This window comes from Littorina saxatilis, linkage group LG12, assembly GCF_037325665.1.
Source record: "Littorina saxatilis isolate snail1 linkage group LG12, US_GU_Lsax_2.0, whole genome shotgun sequence".
Lineage (NCBI taxonomy): Eukaryota > Metazoa > Mollusca > Gastropoda > Littorinimorpha > Littorinidae > Littorina > Littorina saxatilis.
In genome coordinates, this window is record NC_090256.1 from 19,026,833 (window position 1) to 19,051,937 (window position 25,105).

General features: G+C 40.9%; 1 protein-coding gene across 2 annotated transcripts in view; it reads left to right on the forward strand.

The window, feature by feature from the left end:
* Window positions 1-9,920: 9,920 nt before the first annotated feature.
* Window positions 9,921-25,105, forward strand: part of LOC138981427 (uncharacterized) — a 96,449-nt gene continuing 81,264 nt past the window's right edge. The window contains exons 1-7 of one of the 2 annotated variants that reach the window (XM_070354340.1): window positions 9,943-9,996; window positions 10,317-10,445; window positions 13,160-13,852; window positions 14,823-14,936; window positions 21,894-21,965; window positions 23,360-23,460; window positions 24,695-24,768. In XM_070354340.1, coding sequence (XP_070210441.1) covers window positions 13,165-13,852; window positions 14,823-14,936; window positions 21,894-21,965; window positions 23,360-23,460; window positions 24,695-24,768 — 1,049 coding nt within the window. In that variant the 5' untranslated portion in view covers window positions 9,943-9,996; window positions 10,317-10,445; window positions 13,160-13,164. Of the gene's footprint in view, window positions 9,997-10,316; window positions 10,446-13,159; window positions 13,853-14,822; window positions 14,937-21,893; window positions 21,966-23,359; window positions 23,461-24,694; window positions 24,769-25,105 lie in introns of both variants that reach the window. The other variant, XM_070354341.1, reaches the window with a different exon arrangement.

Sequence of the window (25,105 nt, forward strand, 5' to 3'; positions counted from 1 at the left end):
ATTTGCCATAAATTCGTTTACTTTATTCCTTACTTTGGTATTTAAATCATAATCATTTTTCTTACTTAATATTCATTGTTTTTACTCGTTGGTCTGTACAATATAAACGCTCCATCTATGTCTGTCTGTGTGCCTGTCTGTCTGTCTGTCTGTTGGTCTACCTGTCTGTCTGTTGGTCTGCCTGTCTGTCTGTCTGTGTCAGTTTGTTTCGTTGTCCTTTCTATATATACATTGCTTTGTGTGTTCTTCATGTAAACGTTTGTTTTGAGGTTTTTGATTGTGTGAGTGTGTGTGTTTTTCTTTCTTTATTAAACTCTTTGTTGTGAAATATCATTTTTAATCAAAAACATTTTTAAGTATACTGTGATGTATTTCTAAAATAAACAAACCAACAAAAAGTGGCTTTTATCGGGGTCTCCTTGAACTTGACTAAACGTATGCCGTCATTGCGTTCATATTGCAAAGAGTACTTCCCTCTGGTGTGTGTGTGTGTGTGTCTGTGTGTGTGTCTGTGTGTGTGTGTGTGTGTGTGTCTGTGTGTGTGTGTGTTTGCCTGTGTGTGTGTTTGCCTGTGTGTGTGTTTGCCTGTGTGTGTGTTTGCCTGTGTGTGTTTGCCTGTGTGTCATCTTGTGTGTCTGTGTTTGCGTGTGTGTGCGTTTGTATCTGTGTGTGCATCCGGGATTTTCTTTGTGGTTAATTTAATAGAACATTTCGGGTAATGTAACAAAAACAATGCTGTTTGTTTGTTTTGTTTATTACTTTATTTTTTATTATTTTTTTTTTCTAGAATTTGAAATATGTTCTGAGAAATTCAAAGACTCTTCACCAAGTGTCAATCATCAGACCTTCTGTAACTCCAGCGAGCTCTTTGTCTCTCTCAGAAAGAATTGATTTTACGAACCATATCGGGCAATAATGGTTAGAACGCAGATTTGCCTGGTAGTCTGTGAACTTTTGTTGGGGGGGGGGGGGGGGGACGGAAGTTCACCTAAAACACTGCGTAGCCTACATTAGATTCACATAAATGTGTTATTCTCACGGAACATGCCTTCCAAACTTCTCCGTTACTCCTAGGTATTTTATTTTCACAATAAGATAAACCAACATACGCACGCACGCGCGCATGCACGCACGCGCACACACACACACACACACACACACACACACACACACACACACACACACACACACACACACTGCGTAGCCTACATTAGATTCACATAAATGTGTTATTCTCACGGAACATGCCTTCCAAACTTCTCCGTTACTCCTAGGTATTTGATTTTCACAATAAAATACACCAACATACGCACGCACACACGCACGCGCGCATGCACCCACGCACGCACGCACGCACACACACACACGTACACACACACACGCACATACACACACACATACATATGCGCGCCTACATCACCACAACCACCACACTGTCCAACAGAAAGAGAGAAAAAGTAACAGGCAGAATCAAAGAACAAATATCTCTTCTCATACTAAAAGTTCAAGTCATTCTGCTGACAGTGACAGTTTCAACACTGGGCATTGTTATTTTTTTAAAAGTTCCAGTACGTCCTAAAAACTCATCAAAACGCCATGCTATTGTACACACTCTTTTGCAATTGTATTAACAATATTTATGTCAAATGTAAAAGCAGCCATTACAAAACTACGGGATTTTTACCCACATACCCCACACAAAATGACGCGAAAACAAGCCTTTTACGGCTTCTGACGAGACTAACACCAGTCTTCTTCAAAATGGCAAAACAACACTGCTAGGCACAACAGCTGAACCAAATCATTATATGGGTAGAAAATGAGTTGGTCTTCCATTTGAGATCAAAAACGGGGTCACTCTTACTTTTTTTGATTTTTTTGTGCATTTTAGTGTCTGCAAGTTTGGTTTTGCGAATTTGATTTTTTTTTTGGGGGGGGGGGTGTCCTAGGTCTCCGGTACACTGCATAAACACTACTTCATGAAAAATTAAACTCTTTATTTCATACTGTAGGGGAATGAATTACCTTTCTGGCAATAAACTTGGTTTTAATATAACTCGCCGCATCACAAAGACCTACAGCTAAAATTAGTGTATGTGTGTACTTTTTAGGACGAGTACTGTAGAAAGCTAAGCTTCTTTAATCCCCCTTTGGTTGTTTATATATATGCATTGTATTTGTTTTCGATTATTAAATGTGTCTTTTCCCACCTCTGTTATAACATAATTATAATTATGTATATATTTGAATGTTTGAATGATTTTACGTCGTATGTTTTGTCATGCTAGTGGCAAATGTCCGACAACTTACATTCCATCTTTTTGATTACACTTTGGCGTGGTTACCTCCCCTTTACTCAAACTTGTTTGGAAACGGACAAAGCATATTATTTGGTTGATCAGGAAATTGTAAAACAAATGTTCTTTCTGTATCTGTCTTGACGTGTATGGTCTGCAAAAGAAAAATGGTCTTAGTTGCACGAGAGATTACCAGATGGAACTCGTCTACGAAGTCCTAAATTAAACAGAATAGACATTTTTCTGTAGTTTCAGTTTTTTTTTCTTTTTTTCTTGTTTTTTCTTGTTTTTTGGGGGTGTATGTTTATTTTTGCAGTAGGAGGGGTGGATGAGGGGTGAGTGTGAGGAAATCATCTTCATATTGAAACTCCACATACCCCTGGCCTTAATCCTATTAAATGCTATTGCAAGTGTTTTCCATATTAGGTTAGAACTGCTTTTTTCATTGGAAGATTTAAATCGTTTTGTAAACCATTTGAGACATACCGGGGCTTTTATAAGTTGTTGCAATAGCTAGCCGCATATGTTTACCCGTAGGAGGTTTGTGTAATATATAGACAACCATTGCCGGTTTTAGCATTAATCTAGCCACCCCCCACGCACACACACACACACACACGCACATATATACAGAAACAAAGAGATACAAACAGACAGAAAGACAGACAGACATAATAGTGGGAATAGTAGAACAAAGTTATCAACAAGATTTCAAAAGCAAGCGGTGCGACTGACGAAATAGTGTCTTAAAACTCGGACAAAGACCGACGGCTGTTATGCGACACGGTGAAATAAATTCTTGTTCTTGTGTCTGCGAACCGACCCGACACCGGATACAACCCCATACAGCTGCGTCACCTTTTTTAAAATTTTTTTTTTTTTAAACACAGTATTTCATATTCACGATTACCCGCGTTGTAACAATAATGACACAAAGAAACAAGTTGCGTAAGGCTAAATTACTACATTTAGTCAAGATGTGGAACTCACCGAATGAAACTGAACGCTGCATAGTACGCTCTTCTGTAGGCCTACCTCCCTTCGTTTTAATATTCTGAGCGTGTTTTTAATCCAAACATATCATATCTATATGTTTTTGGAATCAGGAACCGACAAGGAATAAAATGAAAGTGTTTTTAAATAGATTTCAGAAATTTAATTTTGATCATAATTTTAATATTTTTATTTTTCAGAGCTTGTTTTTAATCCGAATATAACGGCGGCGGTTGGCTTCAAAGAAGCAAGCGATATGAAGAAAATTCGTCTGCTTTGAAAACCCGACCTTGTGTGAACTGCGTCCGGTTTCCCTTTTTTCAAACTTTCAAAACTTCGAATTGTACTGATTTTGTCTTGATAAAAAAAGAATTCTTTTATGATTTAAGAATGTTTGTGTAACAAGCTGTCAATTTATTATGTAGATGTTAAAAGTTAGTTCTAGCGCCAAAACGAGGCGTCCGATTTGTCTCATTGTAAATCCGTTCTGACTGCACGAAATAAATTCTTTGAAAAATGCTCGCTCTTTACGGAGGGCACCTAGGATGTTCTCAAGCGGTTAGTTTTTAAACGAAAGGGAGGTTGTACTGTGTGTAAAAGCCTGACAGTGTCTGTGACCAGAAACTGACGGTTTACGTGAAGCTGAGTGCGCCTTTAACCCGAGAAATATTCACTTGTACACAATCATTGGGAGAAGAGACACATTTACTTGGTCCTTTCTTCGCCACAGCAGATTGTGTTTATTTAAACAAACAGTGCAGTGGACGTTGTTCGGAACTGAATAACTTTGTCGGGTCTGTATTGGTTGTGAAAGAATAATTATCTTACTTTTAGTTAGGCAAATTTTCCCACGTGACATTATAGGTCAGTCACTTGCGTGGGGTGTGTTTGAAACACGTGGAAAAACAGCACGTGTAGAAAGCTTGCCTTAATAAAAGCAAAAGTACTATTTCCTCTTTCACAAACAATGCAAACCCGACAAAGTTGTTTGCGGAATTCGTCTATTTAAACGATGGAACTCAGACAACTTGAAATACATTCTATTTTGTGTGTGTTTTACGAGGATATCGGTTTGGTCTTCTTTAAAATTAAGATACCATCCTTTCTTTTTGGTATGAAATTTGCTCTTTGAGACAAAAGAATGCTTTGGTTTTGGCCTACGTACGGCTCACAATAAGCTTTTTTAATAATCCGCTACGCTGCAAACACCTTCCACTTGGAAGGCCATCCGTTCATCCTTACCCTCGCCAACCCTCATTGGTCCCTCCCTTGTGAATTTAACCGATTTCTTGTCACATTTTGAAGCGAGTCCTTCTTTGTATATATTTGAAATATTTTGTATTGTCCTGTCCGACTTAAAACCACATAACAACCAGCGCTCAGATGTTCTGCTTTTTACGTGTGCATGCAGAGCCATTTCGGTACTTGACGTAGGTGCAAAAGATACAATTAATTCATCCAAAACTCTGCAAAGAAAGCAGGCGTGTAGTAGAATGTTGGTACGTGTCCAAGCATGTAAACGCCTACCACGAACCAATGGTGAGTAACATGATGGTTTACACAGGAAGGAGTGTAGCTTTAACAAGACACGGGAAGGAATATATCTTTAACAAGACACGGGAAGGAATATATCTTTAACAAGACACGAAAAGGAATGTAGCATTAACAAGCCACGAAAAGGAATATAGCTTTAACAAGACACGAAACGGAATGTAGCATTAACAAGACACGAAAAGGAATGTAGCATTAACAAGACACGAAAAGGAATATATCTTTAACAAGACACGAAAAGCAATATATCTTTAACAAGACACGAAAAGGAATATATCTTTAACAAGACGCGGGAAGGTTTATATCTTTAACAAGACACGAAAAGGAATATATCTTTAACAAGACGCGGGAAGGAATATATATTTAACAAGACACGGGAAGGAATATATCTTTAACAAGACACGGGAAGGTTTATATCTTTAACAAGACACGGGAAGGTTTATATCTTTAACAAGACACGAAAAGGAATATATCTTTAACAAGACGCGGGAAGGTTTATATCTTTAACAAGACGCGAAGAGGAATATATCTTTAACAAGACACGAAAAGGAATATATCTTTAACAAGACACGAAAAGGAATATATCTTTAACAAGACACGAAAAGGAATATATCTTTAACAAGACACGAAAAGGAATATATCTTTAACAAGACGCGAAAAGGAATATATCTTTAACGAGACACGAAAAGGAATATATCTTTAACAAGACACGAAAAGGAATATATCTTTAACAAGACACGAAAAGGAATATATCTTTAACAAGACACGAAAAGGAATATATCTTTAACAAGACACGGGAAGGTTTATATCTTTAACAAGACACGGGAAGGAATATATATTTAACAAGACACGAAAAGGAATATATATTTAACAAGACACGAAAAGGAATATATCTTTAACAAGACACGGGAAGGTTTATATCTTTAACAAGACACGGGAAGGAATATATCTTTAACAAGACACGAAAAGGAATATATCTTTAACAAGACACGGGAAGGAATATATCTTTAACAAGACGCGAAAAGGAATATATCTTTAACAAGACACGAAAAGGAATATATCTTTAACAAGACACGGGAAGGTTTATATCTTTAACAAGACACGGGAAGGAATATATCTTTAACAAGACACGAAAAGGAATATATCTTTAACAAGACACGGGAAGGAATATATCTTTAACAAGACACGGGAAGGAATATATCTTTAACAAGACACGGGAAGGAATATATATTTAACAAGACACGGGAAGGAATATATATTTAACAAGACACGGGAAGGAATATATCTTTAACAAGACACGAAAAGGAATATATCTTTAACAAGACGCGGGAAGGAATATATCTTTAACAAGACACGGGAAGGAATATATCTTTAACAAGACACGGGAAGGAATATATCTTTAACAAGACACGGGAAGGAATATATATTTAACAAGACACGGGAAGGAATATATATTTAACAAGACACGGGAAAGAATATATCTTTAACAAGACACGGGAAGGAATATATCTTTAACAAGACACGGGAAGGAATATATATTTAACAAGACACGGGAAGGAATATATCTTTAACAAGACACGAAAAGGAATATATCTTTAACAAGACGCGGGAAGGTTTATATCTTTAACAAGACACGAAAAGGAATATATCTTTAACAAGACACGGGAAGGAATATATCTTTAACAAGACACGGGAAGGAATATATCTTTAACAAGACACGGGAAGGAATATATATTTAACAAGACACGGGAAGGAATATATATTTAACAAGACACGGGAAGGAATATATATTTAACAAGACACGGGAAGGAATATATATTTAACAAGACACGAAAAAGCATACAAAGCAGACCTTTGTGAACTGTGTATGTATAAGCTCAAGTTTATGTAGACCAAATATGAAATATGAAGTAACTCGCTTAACATATGCAGAAGTTACTAGCTTTTTTATGGGTAGTATTTTTTGGGTCACCCTAGCTGTAACAGCATGTCTGTGTTTTATTTGTTTGTGAAACTTTAAAGAACCTAATTGACCATGCCAGGTCGCCTATCAAAGCAAACTCATGCACACAAACACTTAAGAATCTGGGCATGCGACGACAGGATGTTTGCAATGTTGTAAACAAATCTACTATTTTAGACGGGGACTATGTTTGTTCATGTGTATATGTTTCTAAGTGAACCTGCCTATTATATTAGACTGCTGTAAAACGATAAGAACAGCGTTAGGACGGTTAATCAAAGTGTTCAAATAATTATTGGTTTTGTAACACATTTGAAACCGGCACGGTTGGCCTAATGGTAAGGCGTCCGCCCCGTGATCGGGAGGTCGTGGGTTCGAACCCCAGCCGGGTCATACCTAAGACTTTAAAATTGGCAATCTAGTGGCTGCTCCGCCTGGCGTCTGGCATTATGGGGTTAGTGGGCTAGGACTGGTTGGTCCGGTGTCAGAATAATGTGACTGGGTGAGACATGAAGCCTGTGCTGCGACTTCTGTCTTGTGTGTGGCGCACGTTAAATGTCAAAGCAGCACCGCCCTGATATGGCCCTTCGTGGTCGGCTGGGCGTTAAGCAAACAAACAAACAAAAAAACAATTTGAAAACCGGACGAACAAAAACCGCTTCAAAGTAGAAGCATAACTGCTCACAGTCATGGTAAGGTTTACTTGGTTTTGTTTTTCCTGAGCACGCATTTAACCTACTTTAGCAACACTTCACTCGTGTTTCTTGCGCAAACAAATATGACGTGAATAGTCTGACCTTGTGTTCGCTCACTTTACCCCCCCTGCCACCCCTCGCCCAAACCTTCTTTCATTAAATATCCGGTTTCTAAGGTCGGGGTATATGTTGATTCGCCTGACGCCCTCCTTTCAGTTTCACTCCGGGGGAAAGAGCCTTTAGCACTATGTAAACAATATTGCCAACAGTCTTCAGGGGCCTGAACATAAACGAAGCAATTTACAGGGGGTACCCTAAAGTTGTAGTGATATGTATCATTATCAAGCGATACGCATATAAAATATAGTGAACAAAGCACAATACATGGAAAATAGTTCTTTTAATATCAATTTGAGAAATTCTCGCCTGTCCTCAATTGAATATCAGAAAAACACGTTTGTATGTGTAACCGGTAGTTTCAGGACACTACCAACTCATGTTAAAACTCTGACAGATCTACTGTGGTGCTCACCATCTTGTACGAGAAAGAAATGATGTGTCTTGAAAGTCTTACAGCGTCATGTAAAACAATATTAAAAATATGTGACAATAAAACAAGTCTGTACATACGCATGTTATAAAAACATTGGCCGCATTCCACAAGACGTTTACCCTGTGAATGGTATTTTGTGAAGGCCCACATACGCGAGCAGAATCATACAAGGTTAGGGTTACAGACAGTGCCGTGTCTTCTTTTTTGTTTATGGAGTACACGTAATGACAAACACACACGCACACACACACACACACACACACACACACACACACACACACACACACACACACACACACACATATACATACACACACATCCCCCTACACACACACATGCACGCACACACACACATCCCCTTTACACACACACACACACACACACACACACACACACACAACCATGCGTATGCATCGGCAGTTTAGAGCAGTTATCCTGCATTCTGCGTGTTTTTGATGGAGGGCTGAAATGCTGTTTTGTCAAGTTGTGTCTATTGCAATACTCATGAACGTTGTTTCGATACGCACCCAACCGTCGAAAATGGAAGTCCTGTCATTGTGTGTGTACCAGCAGATATAACGAACAAACAACAGTCATCGCGGTGTACACAAAGTAGTCTGACAGGGAGAGTATATAATTATGTAAGCTTGTGGGGAAGGGGGGGGAGAAATAAAAGAGTGTGAAATACAGAGAGAGAGAGAGAGAGAGAGAGAGAGAGAGGAGAGAGAGAGAGGAGAGAGAGACAGAAACAGAGAGGGAGAGACAGAGGGAGACAGAGACAGAGAGGGAGAGACAGAGGGAGAGAGAGACAGAGACAGAGACAGAGAGGGAGAGACAGAGGGAGAGAGAGAGAGACAGACAGAGAGAGAGAGAGAGAGGGAGAGACAGAGGGAGAGAGACAGAGACAGAGAGGGAGAGACAAAGGGAGAGAGGGAGAGAGAGAGACAGAGGGAGAGAGGGAGAGACAGAGGGAGAGAGAGAGACAGAGACAGAGACAGAGAGGTAGAGACAGAGGGAGAGAGAGAGAGAGACAGAGACAGAGAGGGAGAGACAGAGGGAGAGAGAGACAGAGAGAGACAGACAGACAGAGAGAGACAGACAGACAGACAGACAGACAGAGACAGACAGACAGACAGACGGCTGTGTAGATGGTTGGATGGATTGATGGAGAGGCACGATGCACACACACGGACGGACATAGACATACATAGAAGAAAGAAGAGAAAGAGATATAGATCTAGAGAGACAGACAAACAGACAGACCGACCGGCCGACCGACAGATCGACAGACATACATTGTACATACAAACGGACGGATAGACAAGCAGATAGTCAGACAGATAGACGAACAGACACGATGAACAAACAAAGGCAACACAAACAATAACTTGTTCTCTACTTGTGTACTATGAATGTAGATGTAAATGCTTGTATAACAGACTGTGTTATAATTTTAGTGTTATTTGTTGTTTTAGTGATTTTTCACTACCTATTTTATTCATGTTTTTATTATTTAGTTAGTGGAAGAATCTTTTGTAATGTATCTTTGATGGTGTATGCTTTTAATTAAGCGTTGTTGACTATGAATGTACATGTAAATGCTTGTATAACTGTGTTTTAATTTTAAATGTGTCAAGCGCAAAGAGCATAATTGTAAAGTTATGATGTTGCGCTATGTAAATGCTTATTTATTATTATTATTATTATCTTGCTGTCGACTGATATTTCATTTTTCTCGGAGTGAATGTGATTTTTCTGATAGGCCAGCAAGGATTTGTTTTAATCAAACGTACCTAGAGTAGACTGAGAAGACTGTTTATTTGCTACCTGCACTGGTTTCGCAATACAGTACAACTTGACGGACGGATGCACCTGCATGTGTGTTTGGTGAAATGCCCGGATTACCCGGGTGAAGTGTTCATTACTAGGAGCGCAGGAGAGCAGGTAGGAGACCCATTTCGAATGGCGGCAAGTGTTGTCGTTTAATATGAATTGCAATGTTTTGAAAGTTTTAGAACAATTTGAGCTAGATATGAATATTTCTTAAAGCGGTCAATCAAATTTCCAATTGTAAATATCGTTTCTTTGATGAACGGACGGACGAAAGGACACACAGACAGGCACCCGACAGGTGACAGATTGAAATGTCATTGCAAGCTCGTGTCTGCATATATGCCCCAGAAATAGTGGGGATAGTAAAACAAAGTTATTAAGTAGATTTCAAAAGCAAGCAATGCGACTGACGAAATATGTCTTACAAATAGGACAAAGACCAACGGCTGTAATGTGACATGGCGAAATCAATTCTTGTTGTTGTGTCTTCCAACCCACCCGACACCGGATACAACCGGATACAACCCCATACAGCTGCGTCACAGGCCCTGTGATTGCAGGTAATCTTTTACCCGAGCTCACATCAACCAGAACAATACAAGTTCAAATCACACACACACACACACACACACACACACACACACACACACACACACACACACGAAGATATGATATTGTTATGGCATAGGCGTCTCTCTCGTATGTGGGATACATTAAAAAACAAACTTGTGACCTACAACATGGTCCCGTCGAACCTGTCCACAGTATGGGACATATACCTTGGTTCTGTCGACCGTTAGATTTTTTTAAACTCAATTTCTATAGACCGGCACGGTTGGCCTAGTGGTAAGGCGTCCGCCCCGTGATCGGGAGGTCGTGGGTTCGAACCCCGGCCGGGTCATACCTAAGACTTTAAAATTGGCAATCTAGTGGCTGCTCCGCCTGGCGTCTGGCATCATGGGGTTAGTGCTAGGACTGGTTGGTCCGGTGTCAGAATAATGTGACTGGGTGAGACATGAAGCCTGTGCTGCGACTTCTGTCTTGTGTGTGGCGCACGTTAAATGTCAAAGCAGCACCGCCCTGATATGGCCCTTCGTGGTCGGCTGGGCGTTAAGCAAACAAACAAACCAAAAAAAATTCTATAGAATAATGCGCTTTTGTGGCTCGCACACCGTACGTACAAAAAAATAAGATGATCTCTGTGACTTTGGTCTAGGCCTCATGATTTCTTTGAGTAGTTTAAAAACAAAGTAGGAACTGGGAATGGAATTTGTTCTTTAAGACAGAAGACTACTTTTGTGTCTGCACAAGTACCGCTCAAGAAAGTGATTTATATAGCCATTTAAGTTGGTTAAGCTCCGAACACTCCAAGGGAGAAGGCCCGCTTGCAAACGCATCAGTTCATCCTAACATGTAGTTCGCAAACCCTCATTGGTTCCTTGCTTGTGAATGTGACCGATTTCTTGGCACAAATTTGGGCGAGTTTTTCTATGTATATTGGCAATATCGTCAACAGTTTTTCTGTCAGACCAAACATATCACATATCTATCAGCGCTCAAATGTCCTGTTAGATTGCTGTGCACAGAAATGTCGGTGCTTGACGAATGTGCGAAACATAGTATTACAATTAACTTGAAAAATAATCCCGCTCTGCACAAAAAGCAACCATGCAGCAAAATATTGGTATGTTGCTAAGCGGAACAATGCACCTGGACGGATCAATGTTAACACGTTGGTTTACACGGAAGCTAGAACGGCTGTGTGGAATGGGAGCATTAAAGGCACAGTATAAGCCTCCCGCAAAACCATCACAGATACTGTCAGGCTTTTACACACAGTACAAACATCCTTTCATTTAAACACTCACCGCTTGAGAACATCCTAGGTGCCCTCCGTAAAGAGCGAGCAATTTTCAAAGAATTTAGTTTTGCGTGGTTTATCTTACCCCTGAGCCATCGTGAACCCGTGTGATCCAGTTTCCCCTTTTCACAATGTAGTCGTCAGTTAGTAATTTGAATGCGACTCGATGTGAGCTTATCTGCAATAGCACGTTATTATGTACCTCTGACTATGCACGAAACAAACAGCTGTCGTTCACAAGAACTCTAGTGATGGCTTTTGACTGTTCAGAGGAACTGGCGATAGGCATAAACCTCGGGGGGCATATCAACTTGGTCAATAAATATGAAACAAAAGACGATATGCTTCCCCTCGGACCGACAAAAAACCTGGTCTGTCAACAACCCATCAAACATCTTATAATCTATCTATCTTCCTTCCTTTTGTTACATTTAGTCAAGTTTTGACTAAATGTTTTAACATAGAGGGGGAATCGAAACGAGGGTCGTGGTGTATGACTTTGTGTGTGTGTGTGTGTGTGTGCGTGCGTGCGTGTGTGCGTGCGTGCGTGTAGAGCGATTCAGACCAAACTACTGGACCGATCTTTATGAAACTTGACATGAGAGTTCCTGGGATTGATATCCCCGAACATTCTTTTCTTTTTTTTATACATGTCTTTGATGACGTCATATCCGGCTTTTCGTGAAAGTTGAGGCGGCACTGTCGCGCTCTCATTTTTCAACCAAATTGGTTGAAATCTTGGTCAAGTATTCTTCGACGAAGCCCGGACTTCGGTATTGCATTTCAGCTTGGTGGCATAAAAATTAATTAATGACTTTGGTCATTAAAAATCTGAAAATTGTAAAAAAAAAATAAAAAAAAAGAAAACGATTCAAATTTACGTTCATCTTATTCTCCATCATTTTCTGATTCCAAAAACATATAAATATGTTATATTTGGATTAAAAACAAGCTCTGAAAATTAAAAATATAAAAATTATTATCAAAATTAAATTTTCGAAATCAATTTAAAAACACTTTCATCTTATTCCTTGTCGGTTCCTGATTCCAAAAACATATAGATATGATATGTTTGGATTAAAAACACGCTCAGAAAGTTAAAACGAAGAGAGGTACAGAAAAGCGTGCTATCCTTCTCAGCGCAACTACTACCCCGCTCTTCTTGTCAATTTCACTGCCTTTGCCATGAGCGGTGGACTGACGATGCTACGAGTATACGGCCTTGCTGAAAAATTGCATTGCGTTCCGTTTCATTCTGTGAGTTCGACAGCTACTTGACTAAATGTTGTATTTTCGCCTTACGCGACTTGTTCTTCTTATTTTCACTCTACGCCTAATTATTAATTACTCTTATTATGCACAGCGTTTCTCTGTTTTTACTCAGCCCCGTTAACTATCCTGGGTTTTTTGCAGAACAAATGGCTCTCTCTTCGAGTCAAAGCACTGCTGAGCTACTCTCTGACAATTCTGAGGTCTCCGAAGAAATCTCTTTGAACCAGACGAACTTTGCTCTGCACAACGAAGGGTCCGACAACCCTTCGGCGACTTTCAACACCACGAGCCAGCTGAAACAGACAAGTTCTGCCCAGGAAAACAAGCCATTGAAAGACAACGCTTCAGGAGTTGTTCTCGCAGCGATCCATTTGATATGCACCGAGCCAGTACTGCCGAATCGGGATACACTCAGCCCTTCTTTGGCATTCACAAATCCGTTCCTTCACGGACCAACACATGAAGAACCAAGACCATTCAACCCAAACGCTAACGACCTTGGGTCTGGACAACCGAGACCATTCAACCCACCAGCTTACAACCTTGGGTCTGGACAACCAAGACCATTCAACCCACCAGCTTACAACCTTGGGTCTGGACAACCAAGACCATTCAACCCACCAGCTTATAACCTTGGGTCTGGACAACCGAGACCATTCAACCCACCAGCTTACAACCTTGGGTCTGGACAACCAAGACCATTCAACCCACCAGCTTACAACCTTGGGTCTGGACAACCAAGACCATTCAACCCACCAGCTTATAACCTTGGGTCTGGACAACCAAGACCATTTAACCCACAACCTGACGCAAGCCGACACAGCACTTCAGCAGGTAAGTAGCAACTCCATCGCCTTTTTCCTTATTTTTTAATTTCAACCAAATTTCATTAAAAAAAGACAGACAAACACGACTACGTGCCGAAAAATAAGTTTGAATTAAAAATAAAATCGTGTATTTTGGGGGGTACTTTTTTTTTTAAACAAATTTTTTTTTTTACCACTAATGGATTCCGAATTAATAATTAGAAGACATGCAAACAGAGAGATACACGCTATTTTGAACAGCGAGAAAGGCAACCACCTAATAGACTCTGCCTGTGTTTTATACTTAAAGGCTGACAGAGTCCTATTTAATAATTTTAATTACTTCCAGGGCTTTTCCCATCGTTGCGGGGATGTATAAATTAAGCTTCCTGCAAAGTTTTAGGTTTGAAGTCCTTACCAATTACGAGAAATAATTAATTCTTTATAAAGTTTATTGCTATGTTTAGCAACAGTTCTCTGGGACTTGGGCTATTTTTAGACCGTCAACACAGACAGTACAGCTTCGTCAATCCCCGCGTGAAGAAAATCGCTCACCGTCCTTCCTCGTGCAAAACGTAGTGATATTGACACGCCAGATTAGCGCGGTAGCGTATTGTGCTAAGCAGGAAAGCGCGCTTTTCTGTATTCTTGTTAACTTCGCAATTTCCGGAAAACATCCACTTTCACTTTGAGACTGTTCTGTTTACATTCGACACTATCAACACCACTTTGCAATACTGAAATAATTGTTTCTGTGTTCGAAAGCTACAGCCAATCGTTATTATATCCCCTTAGGTACAGTTTTATAACATTATTGGCACATGTAAACAATAGGAATTAATTAATGAACGCTACGTATAGGGCACCCTTTAAAGGCTTTCATGTTACTGGGTGCATGTGCAGCAATAGTATGCTTCGGTCTATAAGATTTAATTATCTCATCATTTTTGCACCATCTTGGTCATAGTAGAAAATCACAAAAAGAGATCATTTTTCAGCCCAATCATCACGGATCACCGAAAAAGGCGGACGAAAATGGTGTCTGATTTTCGGGGTCACGCTTTTCATTGGCTGTGTCCTCCTCGGTGCCATAGTTGCAGGCGTGGCGATCTGTAAGTGAGGATGATACGGGTGTCTGTAATGGAGAGGGGGAGCGCTCGAGCGTGCGTGCCTTGGTGTGTGTGTGTGTGTGTATGTGTGTGCGGATTTGTTTGTGTGTGCGTGTGTGTGTATGTGTGTACGTGTGTGTGCGTGTGTGTGTGCGCGGATGTGTTTGTGTGTGTGTGTGTGTGTGTGTGTGTGTGTGTGTGTGTTTTGACCTGTAAGTGAGAATGTTACGAGTGTCTGTGATGAAAAGGGGGAGCGTACATGCGCATGTGTGTGTGTGTGTGTGTGTGTGTGTGTGTGTGTGTGTGTGTGTGTGTGTGTGTGTGTGTGTGTGTGTGTGTGTGTGTGTGTGTGTGTGTGTGTGTGTGTGTGTATGTTTGTTTCGACACAATTTATTCATTGTGTCCGTGTATCTGTCTGTTTGTCCGTTCGCCTTTGAGCGGGTAGCGTTAGGTCTATCTATCCATGTGTAAATATGCAGAAGAATGCACAAACTGCTACTTTTATTCACAAGTGATTCAATATTTATTAGAAATGCGTATGCACTATGTTTTATACGTCAGTTTGCTGTCATGTATAACTAATGAAACATTGGACCTCATGCAGATAGGATTCAGACTGTTGAATGTTTAAAAACAAGTTATTACAAGTCGCGTAAGGCGATAATACAACATTTAGTCAAGTAGCTGTCGAACTCACAGAATGAAACGGAACGCAATGCAATTTTTCAGCAAGACCGTATACTCGTAGCATCGTTAGTCCACCGCTCATGGCAAAGGCAGTGAAATTGACAAGAAGAGCGGGGTACTAGTTGCGCTGAGAAGGATAGCACGCTTTTCTGTACCTCTCTTCGTTTTAACTTTCTGAACGTGTTTTTAATCCAAACATATCATATCTATATGTTTTTGGAATCAGGAACCGACAAGGAATAAGATGAAAGATGTGACGTCTTCAAATGACGAAATGTTAAAGTTTCTACCACAGACATACACACGCACGCACGCACATACGCACATACGCACGCACGCACAGACAGACAAAGTTACGATCGCATAGGCTACACTTCGTGAGCCAAAAACCAGGATATCATCATGATGCCTCTCTACAAAAACCAGGTCTAGAAACTCTTCATCTAAAGTCAGTCAGTATTAACCTCCTCAACACAATCCTCATCTTGTCCCATAGTGATTTCTGCCGCCAAAAAACGTGTGGTTCTCAACTCACAAGACCGATTTGTCGTCTTCCATTGCGAAATTCAGATCTACCCCAACTACGTGCATTGATCTGAGCAATAAAATGTAGATGCGATAATCTGCAAACATCTCTTCAACACAATCTGCATCTTGTCCCATCGTGATTTCTGTCGGCAAAGAACATGTACGTGGTTCTCAACTCACAAGACCGATTTGTCATCTTCCAGTGTGAAATTCAGATCTGCCCCAAGTACGTGCAATAAAATGTAGAAGCGATAATCTGAAAAAAATCTTTTCGCGTGAACGCTGCCACGTTGTCATCAGTCCGATGTCTTTTATCCAGAGCAGGGATGAACACACTTTTTCATCAGCAGTTTGTTATGTTTATCCGCAGACTGCTTTCCATTACTTGTCGTCTGTTTTAGATTGACTCGTAGGGTTCTTCAGCCAGGCAAGAAGTGCTTGTTTACTGACACGTTCTCACGCACGACATGTCGTAAATGCAAGTTCTAACGATTGTTTTTTATTGCACTGATAGAGAATGTCGATAGTTGTAAACTTCTGCCATTTCCTAATGTTTATTTCATTATTTTGCATACGGATATGGCTAATAAGTGGATGATCTGTTACGACACGAAACGCGTTCTAAATCCGGAAAGGGAGGCTACTCCAGCGTACTTTCAGGTGTGTCCTACTGCCTTAAGATGGCCTTATTTGGGGTTGGCTTTAAACTCAGATTTGTCACCTTTTTTGATGTCTTGGAAACAATAGAATGTCTTGACACAAAGTCTTCTTTTCATAAAGGGAATAACCAGAAATCACAAGGAGTAAATTCAGGTCTGTAGAGTGTGTGAGGCAAAGATTGGATTATTTAGACTTTAAGGAATGGAGTTACGGCCCTTATTGTGTGGAGACTGGCATTGTCCTGGAAGAGAAGGGAAGTCTGGGTTTCGCAGTTAAGTCGTTGACTGCTGAACTCGTGAGTAAGTTTGGGTAATAAGGTGTTTGCATAGTATGTGACAGTGCCAGTTCTGTTAGCAGACAGAATATCGACAGCAACAGGACCTTGGTGATCGCAAAATACAGCGATTAGCACTGTTTCTGCTTTGAAAACCTTGCATACAAATTTGGTGCGTCACGTCATTGTTGTCCAATCGCGCTTTGTTTTGTGGTTTTTTTTGGCAATAATATAGAAGGAAACCAAAGTCTCATTATCAGTGACTACATTCATCACAAGTTTGGGTCTACATCGTTCAAAACGGTTGAGCGGATCGCGTGCAACAGGACCCTGTTGCTTCTTCCGTTTCCCTGTCAGCTTATAAGGCATCCATTTTGCGGCCAATTTTTGAAATTGAAGGTCATTGTGTAGAATTCTGCGGACTGTTTTATATGAAAGTTTAAGTCAGGCACTTTATACTCGTATGTACACGTTTAATCTTAGTTTTGTAAGCTTTGATACAGCAGCTACATTTGCCTTGTTTGAAGAGTTCCCGAAAGTCTTTTTGGCTATTCAGAGATGTTCCTTTTTTCCACAGTTTTGATTTGCGGTTTATTTTGTCAGATTGTAGAATATGAAGCAGCTTTAATTCATGTAACTTTCTTCCCCTTTGTAGAAATTTCCTTTGTGTCATTACCTAGCTACACTCTTGCGCAGAAGTGGCGTTGTGCTTGATTTTTTGTTTGTTTGCTTAACGCCCAGCCGACCACGAAGGGCCATATCAGGGCGGTGCTGCTTTGACATTTAACGTGCGCCACACACAAGACAGAAGTCGCAGCACAGGCTTCATGTCTCACCCAGTCACATTATTCTGACACCGGACCAACCAGTCCTAGCACTAACCCCATAATGCCAGACGCCAGGCGGAGCAGCCACTAGATTGCCAGTTTTAAAGTCTTAGGTATGACCCGGCCGGGGTTCGAACCCACGACCTCCCGATCACGGGGCGGACGCCTTACCACTGGGCCACCGTGCCGGTTGTTGTGCTTGATGAAAGACCCCGTTCTGAAGCATAACTCAAAAGTGACCTCGTTTGATTCCTCGTCATTTATGACGTAGCAACCTAATGACGTCATCTCTGAAAGGTTAACCAGTTAAATGTTTGGCCATTCCAATGATATATTACTTAAGATGATCAGTTACCTGAAACAGTTATAAAAGCGTTTTGATCATTTTGGGGGGATCATACCTCCTACACATCACTCGGTTTAATTGCACTAAAAATAAACAAGAGGCGAAGCCTTCAAAGCTCACGTAAGAAATCGACAAACAGTAACACAAACTCAAACACACACACACACACACACACACACACACACACACACACACACACACACACACACACACACACACACACACACACACACACACACCAGGGCCGGACTAGGCGAAGAGGAGGGGGGGGTTGCCAGTGGTGGCCCAGGGGGATGTCCCCCCAGGCGGCAGGGGCAGATCAGTTCATTTTATGACTGGTTTTTTTCAAAAGTATATTGTGAAGATATGAGTGTGAAGGCGCGAAGCGCCGAGCCGACGGCGCGAAGCGCCGAGCCGACGGCGCGAAGCGCCTAGCTTGCTAGGGGGGTCCGGGGGCATGCCCCCCCGGAAAATTTTGAAAAAAAGGATGCAAAATGGTGCAATCTGGTGCATTCTGAGGATGTTCTTTACCAGTTTCAGGCAGCAGATTTTGTCACTGATTAATACCCCAAAAATTGAAACTCAATGTAAAATAAAGAAATGCGTACCTCATTCAATATTTTTATTTTTTGGCTGGGGGGGGGGGTCCGGAAACCGTAGAACCCACCCACCCCCCCCCCCCCTCGTTGTGGGGGTCAGGGGGCGAAGCCCCCTGAAGCTGACGGGTAGGTCATATTCTGAGATAAGAAAATGGTCGCTCCTTGCATAAAACGGCATAAAATAAGCAATAATAAAAAATAAATAAATAAGTAAGGTACATGTTTAGGCTAGGGGGGGGGGGGGGGGGGGTTGCGCAACCCCCATAACCCCCCCGGTAGTCCGGCCCTGCACACACACACACACACACACACACACACAGTAAGCATAGGTGAAACTGTGCAAGAAAGCGAGACACTAGATCTAGATCTGTCTGTCTGCATGTACTTACAGGGACACGACTGCCAACTAGTCTCGGCCCGCTCAAAATAACAATGACCGAGACGCGTGACGTCTAACCCTCTTACGCCATAATGTGACGTCTTCAAATGACGAAATGTTAAAGTTTCTACCACAGACATACACACGCACGCACACACGCACATACGCACAGACAGACAAAGTTACGATCGCATAGGCTACACTTCGTGAGCCAAAAATAAAGGCCAAATAGGGGAGACCGGGGCTAGTCCGCCTACTTTTATGCTTTTGGTAGCATAACTGGCGAGTTTGATGAACTAGAAGACTGATTTTTGGCTCACGTAAGTGTAGCCTATGCGATCGCAACTTTGTCTGTCTGTGCGTGCGTGCGTATGTGCGTGCGTGCGTGTGTATGTCTGTGGTAGAAACTCTAACATTTGAAGACGTCACATTACATTGACGTCACATTATGACGTAAGAGGGTTAGACGTCACGCGAAGGAAGTACTGAAAGTCTCGGTCATTATTATTTTGAGCGGGCCGAGACTAGTTGGCAGTCGTGTCCCTGTAAGTAGGCTACATGCAGACAGACAGATCTAGATCTAGTGTCTCGCTTTCTTGCACAGTTTCACCTATGCTCTTTCTGTGTGTGTGTGTGTGTGTGTGTGTGTGTGTGTGTGTGTGTGTGTGTGTGTGTGTGTGTGTGTGTGTGTGTGTGTGTGTGTGTGTGTGTGTGTGTGTGTGTGTGTGTTACTGTTTGTCGATTTCTTACGTGAGCCTTGATGGCTTCGCCTCTTGTTTATTTTACATCAAGACAAATGTGTAGCTGATATCAATGTACATACTGCTTTAAGTAGACCTACCCTAACGTAGGCGAACTTGCCCCAAGTCGGGGTAAGTCCGCCTACAGGGTGGGGCAAGTCCGCCGCTCTCATTCCATAGTATGTATAAGACTAGTAGTGGGCAAGCTTTAGTGGGAAAGCTTTTTTAATTCGGCCCTTCAATATTCAGGTTCAAAAATGCCAATGACAAAATACGAAAGAATGTAACAAAAAATTACGTTTAGGGGAGACCGGGGCTAGTCCGCCTACTTTTATGCTTTTGGTAGCATAACTGGCGAAGAGACCGGGGCTAGTCCGCCTACTTTTATGCTTTTGGTAGCATAACTGGCGAGTTTGATGAACTAGAAGACTGATTTTTTTATTTTACATCAAGACAAATGTGTAGCTGATATCAATGTGCAGACAGTTTTTATGTTCGCATGAACATGTGTTGTACATACTGCTCACGGCGGACATGCCCCATGACAAATAGGCGGACTTGCCCCCGCACGGGCAGGCAACTCTAGTGCCAGATAGCGAGCACAACATGGGAAGGAAGAAGCAAAACTTTCGTCAGAACTCGACCTTAATTAACGCACTTTCACTCGACACCAAGACTTAAGTATTTGTACTCAGAGGTAATGCATCAAAACCTAAGTCAACTCCAATGCATTCATGTTACAAAAAATGAAGAAAAACACTTTTTGTGATCTGTACTCACGATATATGGGCGCGCAACCTTTGAACTTCTGCAGGATATGGCGGGAAGAAGGGACACCACTCTCACATGGTGTGAATGACTAAAAGGTGGCAAACGTAAGAATAATCAGAAAAAGACGGATGTGCCCCGGGGGCGGACTAGCCCCGGTCTCCCCTACTCTCCTTTTTGTGCTCAGCTTTCTCTAGTAACAACCTGAGTTAGAAAATAACAGAATATCACAAAGAAATGTGTTAAAATCTACCAGTAACAAGTACACATGGAACCAAAGTGCCACAGACGTTACAAAACAATGCCACGTCAGTGACGCACTTTGTGCACAACACAATAGGGACAAACAAACACAAATCACATGATTGGACTCCTCTATTGAAAAGCTAAGAAAACTCAAAAAAGGAAATAAATCAACCGATCGGTTCATCGCCGCAAAACGTTTTTATACCCAAAACGTCACTGACGTGGCACCATTTTGGGGTGGAAAATGTTTCGAATATATTTCAAAAAGTATAATCATTAGATATTTGAAAAACAGATCAAACGATAGTTTAAGGTTTCTCTAGCAACTTTGACTAATTTTCGAAACCAAAACAATGAAAACTAACACACGCGATGACATTGTCATAAATTGACTTCACACGGCGCGTTCCCAAATAGCATCAAAAACAAAATGGCGGCATGCAAGGGGAGTGAATAAGAGGCAAACGATGAATAGTATGAGTAAATATAAACATCTCTCATGGCATATGTACGGTGAAAAAGCCGTCAATTCCATTTTGAATTTCAGGCTTAGGTGAGCATTTTTTTGGAATTGCCCATAATCGAGTCTGTTAGACCAACTTTAGTATGGAACACATAACCCCATATACCAATGCCTTTAGAAAAAGCCCTGTCAGGTTTACTGCAGATTTATTTCTTGTCGTCTTTGCCATGATGTCACCTGTGTTTGAGAATAAAGTTTAAGACAAATAAAATCCTAATATGTGGATGCGATTGCACTTTAAAAGTTGACCTTTTAAAATCTATTTTTGTATCACACGGTCGTTGCATATTGCTATAAAACAATTGTGTCATTGTTTTTACACATGAAAATGTATGTGCATGTGTGTTTGTGTTTCTAAGTGTCTGTCTTTATCTGTGTCCCAGCTTCAAGACATGATGAAGGCGGTGACACAACATCCTCCACTGAATCTCAGGATACATCCTACACACTGGAAGGTACAAAAACGAATTCAATTGAAGAAAATATCTTTTGTTTACATTTTTTAAAAGTATAATATATCATTCAGTGTTTTATAAATTCATTAAGAAACTTTTTCACACACACACACACGCACACGCATGCACACACGCACGCACGCACGCACGCACGCACGCACGGACGCATTCACACACACGAACACACACACACACACACACACACACACACACACACACGCACACACACACACACACACATACCGACCTTCCCAACATCTTTGTTGAACTCATCCTGACCTCAGGTCAAAATGAGTTCGGCTCATTCTCTCCCTGACAGGATGCCTTGATTTTCCTTGTCTGGCAAGGAAACTGAATTTTAAAAAAAATTTGTTTAACATATTTAGAGCTTTTTGTAATGTATTATTGATATAAGCAGATTCGCGATCGTCAATAATGATTTTTCATGGTGTTGTGTAATTTTTAAATTAAAAAGGAATTGATATGTAAGACAGTTTTAAGAGAGCTATTTTTCGCGGCTGTATTTACTGTGCAAACAACTCTAAATATGTCAAAAGTGTCACGTGATAATAAACCGTTTGGTTTCGGCGCTCACTGGAGCAGACGATTTTTTCTGTAACCAGTTGACAGTGATGAAACCATATATTACGGTCTCCTTCCGGCAACAGTCCCAAAATTTCGACTTGTTTTGACCTTAGAACGATGTCTTTATCATAACTGTGAAGAACAGAACGGAGATCACTGTCGAAGTCGGCCAATCTGCAATCATTTTCGTCTCGCGAACACTGATCTCAAATTTAGATCGGTGCTTGCGAAAAACATATGGGAGATAACTCTGTGTTCCTAGTTTTGATAGATTCGCGTAGGACTGTAGCGTCCGGTCAGAGAGATAACTGGCGATAGCCGTTGAGCGATGACTGATCAGAATTTGTTGAACTGTGAACAAAGAAGTATAGTGGCGATTCACAACAACAGCGGATTTTCTATCTTGTCTGCAATGTTGTAGATACATATCTAAACCAAAGCTGAAAGAAAAATGCTGTTACTTTCAACACGAAGGCCCCTAAACAATGCAAAAGCCTTCCTAAACTTAATTTCACAATGTTGACGATTGTTACAATATAAAGAACAAACAGAATCATGAAACAGCCCAACATGTTACCCGTTGTTCTAAATCTGTCCTTGCCTTTGTGCATTTATGAAGGGAGAACTTAGCTGGATGATTGATTGTGTGTGTGTCTTACCCGATTGATTAGCAACAACATGTAGCGATAAAACAGATCTTCATCTTACTAATTTTCCTGTTTATCAGCTGTAGAAATGTGCAGAACCATTACATTCGTTCTTGTTACAGAAAAATATAAATGATTTATGTGATTGTGTTTATTTTAAAGATTTCAAGGGCAGTTTTAACACGACGTGGGGCGCGCTTGCACCCGACAACGATGGGATGTCAACTTTCGCCCATTACAATGCTGCACTCTTCCAAAGGATGGTAAGCTATTCCAGTAAATGAATTGAGTGTGAATATACTGCACAGTGACCACCCCCACCCCCTTTTAAGAACGTCCTCCTTTTAAGATACTTTTTGCATTAAGAACAGTTTTGATTTGATTTGATTTTTTAAGATATTCTGCTTTTGACTATATATAGGTTACACACTCTGAGTTCTGAATATCGTGCTTATTTTCCCTAGGGTCGATTTTCAGGTATTACCGAGCCTCTCGCTCTTTGCGTAGGGAACCTAGGATGTTCAAAAGCTGTAAGTGTGTAAATGAAAGGGTGTTTGTACTGTGTGTAAAAGCCTGACAGTATATGTGATGGTTTACGGGAGGCGTACTGTGCCTTTAAGTCATTTGAAGAGTTAGTTATGCAGTTATGCGACATGCAAGGAAGAGTTTAAACAATATAGACTGAACAGAACATTTTAAAAATTAGCAGGCATTAAGACAAATGAAAGCTTCAAATTACACTACAATTCGGCTATATGACATATCCACTGGTTCAAACGCGAACCCAAATTCCTGGGATATGCTCTCTCAAGAGCCATGCTCGATCAAGCGTTCCAGCAGTGATCGTGATCTTTTATTGGCGTAGGATGACATTTTGTTGGTTGCGATGTGAAAGAGACGACTTCTTGAAGATTACGCTCGCATTTAAATATTGTTTGCACCCATTTCCGATTAAGAATCTGCATGACATTAAAGTATGTGGTGCATCTGTTATTGTTCTTGAAGAACACACAAAATACATTTCTGGAATCTATAACGACATATTCTGACAATGTTAAAACTCTTTCTGTCAGGCATACCAGCGTCACTAATGTATTGCATGACCTTTAAAGCAGATTCCATGCGTTTTTTTATGACTTGTGTTGTCACAGAAATTTGAAGGCAATGCGTTGAGGAGTTACTGATATGTACCTTCTGTTGTCTTATCGCCCACTAAACCACTTGATAACGATTCAGGGTATAGTAGTCTTCTTGTGTGTGTGTGTGTGTGTGTGTGTGTGTGTGTGTGTGCGTGCGCATGTGTGTGTGTGTGTGTGTGTGTGGTTGTGTGTGTGCGCGCGCGTGTGTGTGTGTGTGTGTGTGTGAGTGTGTGTGTGTGTGTGTGTGTGTGTGTGTGTGTGTGTGTGTGTGTGTGTGTGAGTGTGTGTGATCTGCTCGCCTTAATTTGGCCTGATTTTGTTTCTGTCTGTTTACATTCTCTTTTGTTTAATGTGAAAGATTCAAGATGTCTACGGACTCACCAGTTTTAACGATCGAGTCAAGAACACTTACGTCAATGCCAATGGATTCAGGTAAGACAAAATCAGTGTTCAAAACAGTACACGGGGCGAAAGTCGTTCTTCTTTGCGGCAAGTTTGCAAATCTGTTGTAGCAATAAAATAACGCCGAACGTTGCACACTCCGCACGCGTCATGACCAGAATGTTTTGAGTTTACGCTGTTCGTTGTCTTTGCGCATATGACTAAGTGCCAAAAGGTGCGCACAAAAAGCGGACAAAGTGGCTGAAAAATTAAAAGCGGACAACAAATTATTAAAATTAACATTATCCAAAGTATTTCACAAATAACTAGAATTATGTTCGTTATATCATTCATTACGTATTCACAAGACACTGAATCTTAGCATTGA